Source organism: Montipora capricornis, chromosome 11 (assembly GCF_036669925.1).
Source record: "Montipora capricornis isolate CH-2021 chromosome 11, ASM3666992v2, whole genome shotgun sequence".
NCBI classification, from domain to species: Eukaryota; Metazoa; Cnidaria; class Anthozoa; order Scleractinia; family Acroporidae; genus Montipora; species Montipora capricornis.
In genome coordinates this window covers 41,723,296-41,740,795 of record NC_090893.1, presented here as the reverse complement: position 1 = coordinate 41,740,795, position 17,500 = coordinate 41,723,296, and the positions used below count along the sequence as shown (strand labels likewise).

The 17,500-nt window shown below is 39.1% G+C and overlaps 2 protein-coding genes across 4 annotated transcripts in view; one reads left to right on the top strand and one right to left on the bottom strand.

The window, feature by feature from the left end:
• The first annotated feature begins 5,796 nt into the window (after positions 1 to 5,796).
• Positions 5,797 to 13,611, top strand: LOC138024216 (uncharacterized). 3 transcript variants are annotated; one of them, XM_068871332.1, is made up of 11 exons: positions 5,797 to 5,917; positions 6,412 to 6,462; positions 6,687 to 6,716; positions 7,335 to 7,385; positions 7,499 to 7,525; positions 8,229 to 8,279; positions 10,439 to 10,465; positions 11,253 to 11,303; positions 11,782 to 11,808; positions 12,169 to 12,230; positions 12,779 to 13,611. In XM_068871332.1, exons 1-11 carry the CDS (start codon positions 5,824 to 5,826, stop codon positions 12,800 to 12,802), a joined length of 495 nt encoding a protein of 164 aa, XP_068727433.1. In that variant the 5' UTR covers positions 5,797 to 5,823; the 3' UTR covers positions 12,803 to 13,611. The 3 variants fall into 3 exon arrangements, with proteins under 3 accessions (XP_068727433.1, XP_068727432.1, XP_068727431.1); XM_068871331.1 differs by having other exon boundaries at positions 12,169 to 13,611; XM_068871330.1 differs by having other exon boundaries at positions 10,439 to 13,611.
• LOC138024215 (inaD-like protein) overlaps positions 12,282 to 17,500 on the bottom strand; it is a 12,508-nt gene continuing 7,289 nt past the window's right edge. The window contains exons 7-10 of the mRNA XM_068871329.1: positions 16,818 to 16,934; positions 15,919 to 16,036; positions 14,568 to 14,696; positions 12,282 to 14,137 (exon numbers count right to left, since the gene is read on the bottom strand). Coding sequence (XP_068727430.1) covers positions 14,127 to 14,137; positions 14,568 to 14,696; positions 15,919 to 16,036; positions 16,818 to 16,934 — 375 coding nt within the window. The 3' untranslated portion in view covers positions 12,282 to 14,126. The remainder of the gene's footprint in view (positions 14,138 to 14,567; positions 14,697 to 15,918; positions 16,037 to 16,817; positions 16,935 to 17,500) is intronic.

The following is a 17,500-nucleotide window of genomic DNA, read 5'->3' as shown; positions in this document are numbered from 1 at the left end:
CTATAAATCACATATAGTTGTTGTTTCTTAAATCAATATTAAGTCAACATTCACGATTACAGCGTTAATTTGCTTTTTACACTATTGCACAGTACGTGCTTTACAACCTCTGCTATGATTTTTTCACGATTTCTGATCATTTTGATGACATGTTCTTAGCGATCACTGTAACATATACACTTGTTGCAAACGTGTTTTCCAAGTTTTAACGTAATCTGAGTTCTTGATAGCCGCTTTGGTTTGTTGTGACTGCCTATGATACCATTGGCACTATGATTGATCATTGATTGCGAATTCACCGAGATTTCCCACCCGCATCGACCGACAACATCATTTACTTCAAAATTTGTCGGGGTAAAATATCAGAGCTTCCCTTCTGAAAAGGACAGGCTCTGTTAATCCCTTCATTTCCATATTAAAGGAGGGTTCCTCTGTCTGCTAATGCGCACAAACAAAAGAAGACGCTCTGATAAAAAGTGACAACAGCGCAAAGCATACCGACACTTAATTTAAAGAGCATTTTGCCATCACATCGAACAATCGTCAAGGACTTGGAATTTCGATTCTCAAGAAGATTCTACCAGCATGAAGAATATCTTGGTTGGAGTGTTCATTGTATCTACTTTGACATGCTGCACATGCAGTGACTCTTGGGGAATCCAGGAAGGTAAAGTACTTCTTTAAAGAGCCAAGAAATTTGGTATTTTGGTCCGCAAAAGTGCACCTTAGATCGTACTTGTCATCCATAGCATAAAGATAGCTAGAGAATTGAAGTTTTCATTTTTATGGCAAAAACGTCGTATAAAGTACCTCTATTTTATTCATTTAAACGGGGTTGCCAAACGATAGTGCTAATTAATTTAGAAAATCGTCGATCTCGTATGAGACAGCCAGTTTTAGAATCATAGTTGAACCTCGCCTGATCTATGTGTTCGCTTTGAGACTAAGTGAAATGAAATCTGATCAAAGTTCTATTTAAGATGCAACATAAATATTGCACAATTTTTAAAACATCTCATCAGCAAAATACCATAACCAGTCCGTCGTGAGAAACAATATTATGGATCACTGATTCATGCTGCGTCGGAATTCAATGATGCAGTTCCTTCGCCTGGCCACCCCGAAACTCACTTTATTTGGTCTTTGTAAACGCAACTATGCGGCTCGACTAAACTAGCTGCAAGCCAATTTTTTTTTCTTCTATATAGGCATGCTTGAAAATCGCAGTGCGGTGGGAGTGTCGCTAGTGATTCCTGCGCTGGAGTTCAAATCTTGTTCTGAGCGACTGACTCCATCATTGTGAATTAATGGAGCGCGCGTAGTGTAGTGGGTATCGCTCGCGAACTGCATTTCAGCGTTCCGAGTTCGACTCCCAGCTCGTGCGCTTCAAAGTGTGTTTCCGAATTCGTAAGGAAACAATTTAATCATGACACATGACACGGCGACCGTTAAAAAACTGCCTACGACTCACAGAATAAAAGTCATCATTTCGAATTTATAGAATTGAATGCCATTATTCGGAGGGACAACAGACGGTTTGTGAGGCGAAGGTCCCTCATGGTTTAACACAGTACAGTGTAGAGGTATTTGGACGTGTACTCTGCTATCGGAAGTTATCTCTTTTCGGAGTCATCCGTAATGGAGTGAATTATGTAACAAGCTATTTATTTGTTTATTTTCAGCACTAGAGGCCCTTAAACCTTTTGGCAAAAAAGCAGAGGAAAAGTATAAAGGTATAATAACGGCTGTATTTGCCTCATATTCACCGAAGCAAATTTTGCAAAAAGCATATAAATCTGAGAAGAACTTAACTAGGAAACAGCTCACACCCCACATTATTTTATGTTAAAAAATATGGCAAAGAAGCAGAAGAAAAGCTTGTAAGTAAGTTCTTTTTAAATTGTATGGCTAGTGTTTCTGGCCCATATAACGCGCGCTGTGATTGGCTAAGAGCAGCTAAGCCCAAGTGCATTATTGTCCAATTTGGGCCCCAGAGCTCTTTTCTTTTGCGCATGACTGACGGAGAGAAGAGCTCTGGGGAACCCTGAAACAAAGTGTCTTCTCATTGGTTTTCGTGATAAACAATGAAAAGCATCTCTGATTGGTGCATTCCATTTAGCAGGAGCGGTGAGCAGGCGCCGTAAGGTTCAAATAGCCAATTTATGGCTATAAGGTGCATGTTCTCCTACACAGAGTTTTCCAGAGCCTCGGGTCATGCCCACGGGCCGATTATAGATTATGCATGCAAATTAGATTTTTCTTCTTTGAAACCGTTCTGTCAGTCATATAACTTGTATTAGTATATACTAAATAGTGGATAGCGTTGAACGCGGGTGCTGATTGGCTCGTCAAACTCAGAATATCCTGTGCTATTTACCTCCGAGCAAATCGGGAAAAAATGGTGTCCCGATTTGCATCCGTGACAAGTGAAGAAAACATCCAAATTATTTTTTTGTGCTGTATATTATCTCACCTCCTCAGTGTCGGTGGCTAGCGTTGGATATTTACCTTGCCGCTTCGCGGCTCGGTAAATATCCACCGCTAGCCACCTCCACTTCGGTGAATAGTTGTTAAATAGTTGACTCTACAGCTGACCCCGCTGTTAAAGTGCTAATACAGTAACTATGACCAAAATAAACAATTTTTGTTTTTTCTTTGGATTTCACAACTACGTATGTTAACTAAACCGTAGCTGATCGAAATTTTAAGCCTTGATTAAAAAAAAAAAGACACTTGTTTATTTTAACTGGAATTTTCCTGTTTAATGCTCCGCCATTACTAACTTTAAAATCTTGGGAGAGCTGGATCGAGGAGAACATGATGTCAATGCCTCAATTGTTTGAGAATGAACGCGTGTGTACGCGGCTGAATTAGTATGCAGCACGGGAGTTTCGGGCAGTCAGACGTTTAAACGCGAACCTTGTGCTTCGTGGTCAAATAATAGTGCTTTCTCAAAGAAGTACACCTAAACAACACGATGAAAAGTTCGGTCTTTCTTACCTTAAAATCAGCTGCAGCTCAGAATGAAACCAGCAAACACACACGACGTGATGCGATTGACACAAAATACCAAACCACGCACTTCTTTTCATAATACTCTGCACACCCAAATAGGGATTTTTTATTAACTGCAACCCCTGTTTATTGTGACGTCACAATTCACAAACTCCCTTTTGGGAGTTTTCTGTTTACGTCATTCTAACCATCTCTTACTTGCGGGCGCGAACAATAGAAAACGGTATCATTACCCACCGATTCCATGCGGCCCCTGATCAACCAAATCGAGATTTTTTCTGCCCTGCTGACTGTATAATATAATTACAACTTTAAGACCGTGCAAAATCTCAAACCTCGGCCTAATTGTATTGATCTTACAATTGCTAATTGTCAATACGGCAAGGCCTCAGTTTGAGACTTTGCTGTAACGAGCCTGCATTTTGATTGGCTATGCTACTAGACCCCGAGTAGCGAAAAGCGTGACGCTTTCTTTCGTTTTATTCCCAAATAAATATTTCTTTAACTTGCATTTGCTAACTTTATTATTGTTTAAACAATTATTTGTTGTTAAAACAATTAGGCCCTTCGCCCTCAAGGGCCACGGGTCAATAGCCCACTCGGTTTCGCCTCATGGGCTATTGACCCGTAGCCCTGGCGGGCTACGGGTCTAATTGTTAATTAGCCATCTGCAAATGTTTGATCGATCGATGGTGTCTACCCACTTATATGAGATTTTCATGATCAGCTCCTCTTTGTTACAAAACTTGATTTTTCCTTATCTTGCTTCATAGATGTCCTTACTATTTAGTGGTCTGCCATTACTGACTTTAAAATCTTGAGAGAGCTGCTGAATCGAGGAAAAAATGACGTCAAAAAGTCTAGTTTAAGAATGCAATGCGTTTGTAGGCGACTGAATTAATATGCAACACTGGAGAATCGGGCTTTCAGATTTTTGAACTCGTGTTTTTCATGTATAATAAACTGCATTTACAAACTGAAATTTTAAGCTATTGAGTGAAGACGTCACTTTTCCCTAGATCCAACCCTCTGGGTCCAGTCGGTCAGTTTTGAACGCGAGTAATGTGGGACCGTGAAATCCAAAACTTACACTCAAAGTAAACAGAAAATTATTTCAGGCAGGTGTTAAGCAAACGCACTTTCAAGATCTAAAGAAAAATAGGAAGTGATTTTTTGATCATAGAATCACTTTAAACTGGTACCACTAAACTGCACAGTGAAACGAAAACAAATCAATTATTTTACAGACCAACAGTGAAGCCAATGAGCACGGGTTATTCCAAGAACGAAATCAGAAATTGCTTTGTCATATGAAAATTCTTTTAAAACTGAAAAAGACTGAGCAGAATATTATTTCGGATATTTCGTTTCATTACCTCGTGGCCCAAATGACTGCCGTTTTAATCAACAGAACGTAACCTTTCTGGCACATTGTCACATTCAAAGAAAAACGATAACGATAATGACAATAAAGATGATAATGAACGAGATGACGAGAACGAAGACGGCGATGACAATGATAATGACGAAGATGACGAGGAGGAGGACGAGGACGAGGACCGAGGACGAGGACGAGGACGAAGACGACGGCAATGAACACGATGATGATAATGACAATAACGATGATGCTAACGAAGATGACGAGAACGAGGACGGCGACGACGATGACAACGATGACGATGACAATGACGAAGATGACGAGGACGACGAAGAAGACGACGGCAATGAACTCGATGACGATAATGACAATAACGATGATGCTAACGAAGATGACGAGAACGAGAACGAAGACGGCGACGACGCAATTTTCCCTTTCGTAAACAAGCGATGCCATTTTGTCGTTTGAAAAAGAGGGGAAAAAAGTATAGGACTAGATTAGCAGCATATGTCACTTAAAAATTAAAATAATAGAGAAAAAAGTTTTGAAAACAAAATATAATAGAAAAAGTTGATGGAACTGTGTCGAAATCTGTTCAATGTCTTATCAGTGAATGCACTTAACTTCTACAAAACCGAAACAACGACTGCAAGTTGGCAATTTTAAAGTATTTAAATGAAGTATTTAAATGAAAATAATCCTAATTTATTGAAGGCTAACCGAATAAAAAGGCTCGGTTACTAAGAATGGCATCGACCGTCAAAAATGGCATCGCTTGTTTACGAAAGGGAAATTAGCGGCGACGACAGTGATAGCGATTACAACGATGACGATAATGACAACGACGATGATAATTGACGAAGATAACGAGAACGAGAACGACGATGGCATTGACAACGATGACGATAACGTCAATGACGATAACGATAATAACGATAACGGTAATGACGATGATAATGACGAAGACGCCGATAACGACGACAACAGTGACAATGAAGGTGATGAAGACAATGATTTAATAGTTTCTATTCGAGAACGAAAAACATCCCTCTTGCTACACCGCTAAAATCCAATTAAGATTTTTAAAAAATCGTTCTAAACATGATTTACATTTCTAAAACCACTTTGGAGCGTCATTCTTACAAAGGTGGATAAAATAATAATAATAAAATAAAAGATAAAAATGACGAAAAAAAATTATCTATTCATCGTTTTTTCAGCTTTAGAGGCTCTGAATCAGTATGGCGAACAAGCAGAAGTCCAACTACAGGGTAACTGTGAATAAGGACGTCGAAGCGTTGTCATGGCGTAGATCAATAGGACTTTTTCAACCAACCTCTAGAGACACCAGTAACAAAAGAGAAATGTGCGACTTCTGGTGGACGAACAAAAGAAGCTGATGAAAGATCTTTTTGTTTTCGTCTACCAACATGGCAGCGATGACGTCACGTAAAAACTTCCTAATAGTAATGTTTGGACTCATCTTTTTTCTTCCAGATGCCCTGAGAATGAACCGCACGGATGGTGAGTCCAGCATTTCCTTTCTTTAGCGTTCTATCTTCATAAATACTAACTTATTGCAACACAGACGAAAGGGTCCCAGCATTTCGGTAGAAAAAACATCTCCCATTTCTGTCAGAAAATTCCCTAGAGGCACCATTGTGTTGATTTTAAGTTGAAATAAAATCACACTTCATTTTTTTTTTAGTTTGGAAAGAGTTAAAATTACTTTTGTGGCTCTATATGTGTAAGCCAATATATAATAAAACACTCAGGTGATTCCACTTACCGAAAACTTTATTATTCATTAAATTCGAAAATATTTGTCTATTATACGTCACTTTTACCGTCTGTCCTTACTTTGCGAATTCTTGTGAATTGAACAAACTACAGAAAAATATACAGAAAAAAGTACTAGGTTATCATTGGAGAACATTAAATAGGAATGTCAGTCTCTAACAAGTACATATAAGAAACTTACCTTACAGTTCCCAATCGATATATTGATTTATTTCTAGCGTTAAAGGCTCTGAGTAATTACCGTGAAGAAGCGGAAGCTCAGCTAAGAGGTAATCTTTTCCGTTCTTGTTTTGAGGTGCAGCACGTTCATTTTTTAATTGAAATGTTTCATTGACTTGTTTCATTCATTCATAAGTACATGCAAACATCTGTATTCGAGCTCATCTTTATTATTAGGATTCTGATTATCGTTATCATTATTATTATTATTATTATTATTATTATTATTATTATTATTAATAAATAGTATCATTTTATTTTTTGTTTCTTGCAGATGCTCTAAGCCGAATGAACCACACTGAAGGTAAGTTAAGCTACCTATCAACCTCGTTCTCAGGACCTCTCCCTTTGCCGAAGCTTAGGGAGAGGTCCTGAGAGCAAGCTTCGCTTCATATTTCTCCTGTTGCATCGCTATTTTTCTTTAAACCACCCTGGTTTTTTTCGAGTGTCAATATCATATGGAGATTAAGACTTACTGGAAATCCTGTGATCAAAGGTTCTTACACCTAAAACAAAAACACCAATCACTATCTTCTTGGTGAGTTCTAAATTCACGGTGTTCGCTGATCAAAGTTCACGGGCTCATATTGTTCCGAAGTCATTGTTTTAGTAATTCCAGTTTTCAAATGCGGGGAATCAGCTTATTGTATGTTGGCAAAACGACTGTGTGGCATACCTACACACGTTAGAGAAGGGAAAATATTGTTCTATGTTTCTTAGTTTTTTGACCAAATAACGTCTTACTCGTTTCCAGTCCATTGCAGATAAAATTATCATGTGATGGAAAGTCTCGACAAATCGCTATAACTCGATCGTTCATTCCGTTAATTAAAAACGGCCACAGTTTAGCAAAAAATATATTAATTTTGAGATCCATGGTTCCAAGAACGTATTGATTTAACATTCATTTTCTGTTTTTTAGCCTTGAATGCTTTGAATCATTATCATACACAAGCGAAATCACAGCTGAGAGGTGAGCCATTTTTTGCTGGGTATAATTGGAGGAGAAGCACTGCAAATTACTCTAACGCACTTGATTCGGATCTGCGTTTGTGTTTAATGCGGCTGTTTTCTCTTGTTTCTCAGATATCCTTAAAATGAACAGAACTGAAGGTTAGTCTAGCTTTGCATCTGTTCTCTGGCCCTAATCCTAGTTCTCTTTAGGCACAGGAGCTTAAGCAGGGATTGTGGTAAAGGTAAAGTAAAGTAACTTTATTTAACGTCGGTAGTTCCTTCAGCTACGAGGCTGGTATCAATGGAAGCCGACGGTGCGGCCTTTACCCCCCTCCCTCTGTCAGTTCTCCGTTTTACGGGTAAAGAAATATTTATAGGTTCCATCGAGAGTACGCTACTACGGAATTTTTGCGACAGTTTCCACGTTTGAGTTCTTGTTTCGTGAAGGGCAAATTGACACGTTTCCAAGAGTAACTTTTAGGTCCTTGACGTCAAGAGCGATAAAGCCCGCCAAAATATCCAAATGGTAAAAGTTACATCAACGGTTAAATCAAACTGACGGCCATTACCATGACCATTACGAAGCAAGTTGCCCTTGACAACGTGGTAAAATTGAAACGCTGACACTTTGTCACCAAACCTCCCTAGTAGCGTACTCAACTGAGAATGGTAGTATCAGATCACAACGTGTAGCACAACCTCGTGCAGTCACGAGTCCCAAACGCACATGAATGCGTGGTCTGACACATTTGTCCCCTGACTGCTGATAAAGGCTCACAGTATCAGCGGAAACCTCCTCTTTACGGTTAATGTATGTATATATGAAAGACACATATATGAAAAATGTGCAATTGATTTTCAGCTTTGGAACTTCTGAATCAATATGGCCAGCAAGCAGAAACACAGATAAGAGGTAAAATGTTATTTCTTATCATTGTAAATTCGCATAAAGTGCTATTGATTTTGTCGGCTCGAATCACCTCGTTTCCAGGGTCTCTCTTCTCTGCCTCCCTTGTCGTTGAGGAAATAGACCCTGGTTGCGGCTGGTCGCGTGGCTCACAAAATCTGGGAGCTTTTCCAAATGTGTGTTAGGGGAGGTGTGACAATGTAGACCATGTCATCATTTGGTGCACATTTGTTTTTTGTGGCTAGACGACCATCAAAACGTTTCACAGCAAGATTTTTCACTACACATGGAATTGACGTGAAAGGCATAAAGTTGTTGTCTAATCGATAGGACGGGAAAGAAATTGAACTCGCGTCGTTTGAATATCACTCATGCCCGTGTGAAGATCCGGATTTAAACTTACTTGAAAAAGCTCAAGTAAGAAGTCGAATTGATTGATAACGAAGAATGCTCAATAGCGAAGAAAAGAAGATTTTGTCGTGCTAGAAAGCAAGTGGAACGTTTATCCATATGGGAAACAAGCATGTTCGGCTGGTTCGGCGATCGATCAGTCGGTGCCATGTTATGCGGTTTATGTCACGTATCGACAAATCAAACTGTATGAACAAATACTGAACATGTGCGGGTATTTTATTTCGTGTTCTAAGTCGCAAATATGTACAGCGAGTAGACAGTTTTCACTTATTCACATTTCAACAACTTCGCATAAATTAATTGTCGTTGCTATATTTTATACTGCGCGCAACAGCTGGTTGCCACACAAATCGTGAAGTATAGTTTTAGCGCCGGTAAAATAAAAGAGGCATTTTATCAAGCAAACGTAGTGTGTGGTGTGTTGTTTTACGACAGTGTAGAAGCAACTTGAACCACTAACTTTTTTTTTTTTGTGAACGTCAATCGCCGCTCTTGTTTTTAACTTGATCGTTTTTGTATGATCTCCTGTGGGAAAATTCATGTAACATGTACCTTTTTGAAACTTACTTTGTATTGTAAAGATTATGTATTTAAAAAAATGCCTTGTCACACGAATACGAGTTGCGTTCAACGTCTACATATGTGTGTACATCAATCGCGTAAATTATGGATTTTTAGTAATTGGGCCACGGTTTATGGGCTTCGGGCTTAAATATGTTTTTATTGTTCTGGTCATGTTATCAAAAAGCTTAACGTCCTAATGAAACAAGAAATTGATGTTAAGGCCTTCCTTGATTCATTCAACGACAAGGGAGGCAGAGAGGAGAGACCCTGGAAACGAGGTTGCTCGAATCAGAGGATCACTGAATAGCTTGTGTTAGACGCGCAGCGGGTTATTGGATTTAGGTTTGCGTATTATGGTTGCCAGAAGGGCAAATAATTCCACTGTCAGTCTTAACGGTGCAAAGTTGGGTCCATCGAATTTCGCTGTTATGATTGTCTCGATGGCCGTTTGATTACCTTGTGTATACCCAAGACCTTTCTTAATGTGCCAACTGTATTACACAGGATACCCTACAACCGAGAGGGTAGCTCAGACCAATACCGAGGTCTGGGACAAAGGTTCCCGTCTTTCTTTTTCAACTGCTGATTTTTAAGGGTTTTAGTGTGCAGCTTTGGTGCCTTACTTAAGTTAATCATTGTATAATAAAGCTGAACAAATGGCACGGTAGTTTGGGAGGCCGACACATTAAACAAATGTCATAGCTATCGCTCTCTTTCTCCGAATGAGCAGCAGAGGTAAGCGCTTTCTGAGCCAATGACCCAGCACGCCGGTGCTTATCGCCGGTTTCCCTAGCACTAAGCGACCAGGAGTATTTTTAACTTCCCCCCCCCCCGGATGGGATGCTAGTCCAACGCAGGGTTACCCCCAGCATTTCGCCGGTATTTATAAAACTGGGGTAAGAGAGGCACCGCGGGAGTAGAGTGTCTTGCCCAAGAACACAACACAATGTCCCTGGCCTGGACCCGAACCCGGACCGCTCGCTCCGGAGTCGAGCACACTAACTATGAAGCCACCGCGCAGAGTAATTTGATTTTTATTTCTATTTTTAACATTATCATAAAATACAGAAATTTGTTAACATGCCTTTTGTGACTTTTTTATCTTAATGTTGCATAAAAGGTTTTCTCAAAATAACCTTTTAATAGTCGTGATTTCTCATGTGTTTCTATTCCTTTTCTGTTTTTAGATCTTATTGGAATGAACCACACGGAAGGTGAGTCCATCTTTCTATCAGTTCATCCCTCTCTTTGTTGTCTGAATAGCGTTCCTTGGCGAGGGGACAACGAAGAAGTGCGCATGATCAGTTGGTTGACCGCCCCGAAGGTTGGCAAACGTTCTCGTTACCAAAGCCCACGAAAAAAGGCCCCGGGTGAAATCCCAACCAGGAAACGAAACCGTGAACAACTTCCGGCTCTTCTGCGCAACCTCGAAATTTAAATGTATGATTGACAGCAGTTATTAAAATAGACCTCTACTAAATCTGCACATATTTCAAACCTCACTGATATCGTTTTTCTTAGTGCTGAATAAAAGAACAGTGGCCTCAGGAGGTGAAAGTTTGTAAGTCGCGCGCATGCTCAGTCACGTAACCATTGTGAAGATTCGTGTTCGGTTTTAGGTTTCTTCATTCAGCTCAATCTTTAAACAGTTGCCACTTTTACTTTTCCAATTGTTATGTTGATATCTTAATGGCTTAGCATTTTATTTTAGTTTCTTTTATTCTTTTGTTTTTCAAATTTGAAAACCTGTAATGACATCTGTTTCTGTTCTGTCGCTACCCGCCTAGAACAGCCAATGCTGCCTGAGAGTAGCGGCCATCTTTGTTCTGCTTTGTCACTTGATAATAAAATTGTATTAAAACGAATGTACTGTTAAGTGCATGGGAGAGTAACCATAGTGATTGATAGACGGTGCTTCCGTCGCGACATGTCTTAAAAGTACAAAGCGTTAGCACAAGAAACTTAAAGTAAATAAGGGTTTTTGTTGTTTCCATTTTTCAGCTTTGGAGGCTTTGAATCACCTTAGTGAGCAGGCAAGGGGGCACCTAGAAAGTAAGCATTAAATTTGTGATTTTTTTTCAATCGAGAGTGGGTTAGGGTATTTTCGTTGGCTGTAAATTGCCTAATGACTTGATTTCCCATAAAACGTGAAAAGTGTATTTTATCGTGAAATGTGATTTCGGTAAAGGCCGCAAGCTCGAGTCGTGATTTTGGAAAAACGTTAATCGTAAATTGAGAATTTTTAATGTTAACTCGACGACAACTGCAACTGTCATTTCGGATTTAAACTTACACAGTCAACAATGTTACTGACAAAATTCCACGAAATAGAAACAAATAGAGTTGAGTTCGAAATGGACCTCATATAATTTTGTCCATAAATCAAAATGGCGGCAACACGCTTGGCGGAGAGGAACAATGAATGGCGGGAGAAACTGGAGCAAGCAGGCATCGCTTTCTTCACCACTGCTACCATTTTCCTTTTATGTTTGCAAATCCTAAACAAACATCGATCTTTTTTACCTCCTAGTTATTCTTGGAATACAGCCCAGGGATGGTGAGTGAAAATTTGTTCCGGTCTCTATATCATAACCTTTGATCCCTTGCGATTCTAGCGTTTGTGCCATTTTTATAGGCCATTTCCGCTTTCAGTGGATTTGGCCAATTCATTGTCATAAGTGCGGAAGAGAATGTCTTTCTGCTGTTACATTTCTCTGTTGTAGCGCATTTAGAATATTTATACCGAAGTCATTGGCTCGGCTCTCCGAGTTAGTTTTTGTATTTGTATTTAGTTCACGATAGTCACCGAACTGCATGACGGGATAGGTGATCTGTCAACCATGGGTCCAACATTCTGCGATGTAAAAGCATTATATGTATCTGATGAGGGTCTTTTGCTCTCTCTATTTCGCATTAGCGTACAAGCCGAACTTTTGGCACGATCTGGAAGCTGTTGTGGGAAATTTTAAAGATTCAGTGGTAAGGACACGAATACACAAAACCTGATCACTCACAACTACACTTGTTCTCACATTTGATACATTTATCCTTGATAGAACATTTTTCAAACTCGCGTAATGATTTAAGAGTGTGTCCACTCGTTCTTCGCTAGGACTGTTACAGCATGGAACTCACTGCCTTTGGCAGAGGGTAATACTGATCAAGGTGGAATCTCTAGCTGCGTTTATGGCCGAAGTTAAAAAAATAAGTAGAATGACAGTCATATGACCTCCCCATTCCATAGCAAAACTGCTTGATGTTGCCATAAAAATCATGATAAAGTTGAATTCACAAGGATACCAAGTGAGATTTCAGATTTAGCTATGTAAAATTTTCTGCCAGAAGCAACAGAAGACGTTTGTATACTGTGCTCCGTATACAAGCGAACTTGTAAACCTAAAGCCTGATAAAAATTGGTTTGAATCGCACAACTTTGCCTTGCATGCTATTTTCCCTTTCCACAATGTTGTAGACAGTCACAATTTCAAAGTTTTGGTTTCATATTTTCTTTTTCTCTTTTCTTTCAGGTTGCGATAGTAGAAGCGGTTTAATTGACCCAAACTCAGTTGCAATAAAATTAGGCCAACCTCATTTAATGTTTCAATTTGTATTTGATAAATGGTCCTTATGCCAAGTATACATAATTTTTGTCAATAAATCTTCGAAACTGCACGAGGTTTGTTCCTGGCCAGTTATATTCTTGGATTTCACATGACGTCACGGCCGCCATGTTGGTGTCCCCAAACAATGAAATGGCGGCCATGTTGGTGTCCCGATCCAATCATCCGGGAATTGAAAGCTATTATTACGCTTTCGTCTTCTTTTGTTTTCGTTGAAAAACATGGCTGTTGATCACGTGAGTGAAACCCAAGAATTCTTTATCCTTTTAACTCAACAGTGAAACCTCTCTACAAGGCGCGTTTGGGGCGTTTAAACTTCGAGGGACACCATCCATTTACGGACAGAATTGTAATCCGCCATGAGACTCTTGTGATATGTGCGGTATATAGATCCTAAATCCTGCACAATCTTGATCACACATTATAGAGCAAATAGGATTGATTTTCCCAACAGGCCTTGGTGTGGAAGTTAAATCAAAACCTTAATTTCCCTCAAGAAATATTTCTTCTCTCAGAAGCCTCATGTTTTGACAGCGCCATAAAAGGCATGAAAATATTCCTCCACTCTGATTGGCTGAGAGAAATGCAGTTTTCACGTAACACAGTGCAGAAAAGGTCATACAAAGTAACAAGCAAAGCATTCTGATTGGTCAATAATCAAAGAAAGTCACAGATAGCCAATCGAATGTGATCCCTTGATGACGCAAATTTCGGCATGGTAAGCGTGCGTTGCTACTGCTGATTTTTTCTCTTGCAATTTGGCATAAACGAGCACTCCAAATTTTTTTCAGAGACTATAAGAGACTACGCGTTTGTGCAATTTTGTTCCGTCGTATACTAATGAGATCATCTGACACGAAACCTCTGAAAAAAAAAAGGGCTAAGACCTTCGATATTTGATTGAACAACCAATGGACTCAAGTTGGATAGTTCTAAGATAACTGCTTTGCAAGAGAGGCGAGGATTTCATTTTTGTGACATTTTGGTTCTATATGAATCATGGAAGGGCTTAACATCAATTTCTTGTTTCATTAGGACGTTAAGCTTTTTGAAAACATGGACAGAACAGTAAAAACATATTGAAGCCCGAAGCCCATAAACCCAGTTATTAAAAATCCATAATTTACGCGATTCATGTACACCCAAATGTAGACATTGAACTCTACTGTCTTGGGAATATATATTCTTTTCCATGAAAAAGGATAGTGGATAACACTCCATTAGACCAAAGGCCTTGCTGGTTCCTTACTATCTTTTAAACATAATCTGCAAAAACAATTTTAAAAAATCTCTTTGTAACAGCAATATTTGCTAATCACATCATGACAGATACTATTTTCCAAAACCTTCAAGCCTGAATTCAAAACGGAAAGGTTCACGGTTTATTTTACTGGAATTTTCCGTAATCAATTCCTGGAAGAGAAGAATTGAGGAGAAAGTGACGTCAAAGACTCGATAGGTTAAAAATTCTGTGTGTGTGCGGTACCATTCGACTGACCATCAAAAAGCAAAGAAGGTTTGGACTTTACCTGTTTTGCATACATAATAAGTGTTTCAAAGCAGAGAGTCTATGACGTCACTTTATTCTCGGTCCAGTGCTCTATGGCTGCCGTGGTAACTTCTAATCATGTTTGAATAAATAAATGAAGGAATAGACAAAACTCTCAAAACAAAGTATCTGTCTTTTAATGCATACCTTCTCTGTTGATAGTCCCTTTCTTTTGGTTATGTTGTTGTAAAGATAATTCAATGCTTTCTGGGTTTAAATAACCAAAATTCTCCAAAGTCTTGGTATTTATTGTGTCTTTCTCCGTTATGACACTTTCTGTGAACAGAGAGCCAAAAAGTAGATCGATTGTTTGATTGTATAGGAGGGTGCTTGGCCGATGGACTGAGTACAAGATGAATGGATTGATAGAATAATCGGTATTACTTGAAGTTGTGACAGCACTGGCCTTCCACCAATTGCAACCATCTCTAATCTCGTACCCAGATATCTCACATTTCCAGTGACAGAGTGAGATCTGGGTACGAGATTAAATCATCTCTAGACCTGCAGACAACAATGTACAAATGGACAAATGCTGGTGGATGAACAAAAGAAGCTAACAAGTGATTCATTATTAATATTTATGTCATCCAACATGGCGGCTATGACGTAACGAGCGAAATCAACCATGTGTTTATTGTTCTATTACTGAGCTCAGTTGTTTAAAACCCGATTAAGATAATCATGGATTACTGTAAACTTAAATCACATTTGATTTATACAGATAAAATAAGTATTAAAAGGGTTTAGGCCTCCCATTTTAACTAATAACCCATTTCCCTACAGCATAAAATGACATCACTAAGGCTCTTTTACGGGCAAAATTCAAACCTCGGTTGGCATTTAGTCGCGGATTAGTGTTAATCGGTTTTCGAACGAATGGGCCCGGCCCAGGAGACGTAGTTCATTGTGGGTCGATATTGTTGGTTCCCTGGTATGCAGCAAGAGTTATTATATCGGTACCTCGGTTTCTCCATTCATCAGAACTTTCATAATTGATTACATCCGACTTGATTTATTTTGAATTTTATTTTACCGAGTTACAAGAGAACTTCGATGTAATTGTTCTCGGACTTACATAGACTAGTTATAATGGCCAATCTCTTATTGAGTAGATAATCCATCAATTGTGATACACAAAGAGTGAATCCTTAAAATAAATTAAAAATTAAAGAAATTTATCGAAGGACATTATAGGTGGTTTTTACGTGACGTCATCGCGGCCACGTTGTTGGGCGAAAACAAAAGGTCTCTCATGAGCTCCTTTTATTCGTTCACCAGCAATTGCACATTCCAGCATTGTGATCTGTGTCTCTACAGATTGGTTGCAAACTATCTATTGAAGGGATACCAAAAGCACTGGTAAATCTGAATATACAAATAAACTATAAAAAAATCGAGAGGGAGCTAAACCTGCTACAAATCAAGTCTAAATAGGAAAGGAATTATTTATTATGACTATTATCTATTATTATTTTCAAACAAAAGCTAAGAATACCTTCATCATCTGCAAGCGCGTGATTAACATGTGACCCACTGCTGTTGGACTGAGTACACAAGGAAGCGTGAAGCGATGATATGCGTCCAATTTTGAGTGTGACCGTTCCAAATGCGCGCTACAAATCGAAGTCATGGAAATAAAGGAAGAAAATAACTAAAAAACCATCCCAAATTTGCCTTTAGGCGCATGCGCTTAGGACGTGCAATTCATTCTGCTTTACATTTCAAGGATTACGGTCATCGTGAGAAGGTCATGTTGTGCAAGAATAGACCATTTTACAGTTGTAGCTAAGTTACCTGGCCTAAGAATGGAAGCGAGGCTGCCGGTGACCCTGTTTTGATACAAACCCTCATGCTTTTGTAATGTTAATATGGACTTATTAGCATTACAACAACCTAATTTACATGACAAAAGCAGCGCGGGCTGTATCAATGCAAGGTCACCGGCAACCTCGCAGCCATTCATGGGCTACGTCGCTGCGCAAACAACTGTAAAATGGTTAATTGCACGCTCTGCTCATACGTTTTGACTTTCTGTTTATATTTTTGCCGCTCACCTTAAAAGAAGAGGAAACAATTTTACGACACCGAAGAAAACGTCCTGGGACATTTTTGTGACATTTAGGTTTTATATGAATCATGGAAAGGTTCAACATCAATTTCTTGTTTCATTAGGACGTTATGCTTTTTGATAACAAAACAGCAAAAACATTCTAAAGCCCGAAGCACATAAGCCAATTTGTTGGCATTGCCGCATTGTTTTGTCTACAGTTCTTTCAAGTGTCTGATCACGGGTGCATGGCGTTATCGCATCCCCGTCTTCCCTGCTATAGTTCCTCAAAGTTACGTTTTTGTCGTGAGCATAAAATAGCCCTGATGAAATTATACACTACTCACCCTTAGCGACTTAAAAGCCTCTTGTTGAGTACTCCTCTTGAGATTTAGGCCATTAACTTCCAGTATTTTATCACCTTGGTAGATTGAACCTTCCTTATATGCAATACCATTTTCTGACTAGATAAAATTGAGCAAACACTACAATTTTTGTGCAATGTTTATGTTAAATTAGTTTAAGGAGAGTGTACTAGACAAAAAGTCTGAACGGGTGTTGTAAGCGATATGAGGGCCGTTTGTACGAGAGAAAGAAAGCCGCGGCTTACTCTGGCCGCGGCGTACATAATACGCGAAAGGAACTATCTATACGAGTATAACTCCCAGGCCAGGATAAGCCGCGGCTTGAGAAAGCCGTGAACGTAGATTTTGTACCATTTACACGGGGTCTCACAAAAATTCTTTGACTTAGGCCATTTTAGTTTCAATAGGAATAAAACGCAAACAGCGGCTACAAACATTTGCTTGAAATGTATAAAGTTTATAAACTTAACGTTTCGTATGTTACAACATACATCATCAGAAGTGATTATTATTCAGTTACAGATAAATTTAAATTCAAAAATACAATTGTACGGACTGGGAACTAACGAATGCATTTCAAGCAAATGTTTGTAACCGCTGTTTGCATTTTATTCTTATACGGGGTGTTTGCGTCTTATGTAAGCCGCGGCCAGATGTAAGCCGTG

Coding starts and splice junctions, on each gene's coding strand:
- LOC138024216 (XM_068871330.1), top strand. CDS start 5,824: ATGGCAGCGATGACGTCACGTAAAAACTTCCTAATAGTAATGTTTGGA. Junction 7,386..7,498: donor AGCGAAATCACAGCTGAGAG/GTGAGCCATTTT, acceptor CTTGTTTCTCAG/ATATCCTTAAAATGAACAGA. Junction 7,526..8,228: donor TAAAATGAACAGAACTGAAG/GTTAGTCTAGCT, acceptor ATTGATTTTCAG/CTTTGGAACTTCTGAATCAA.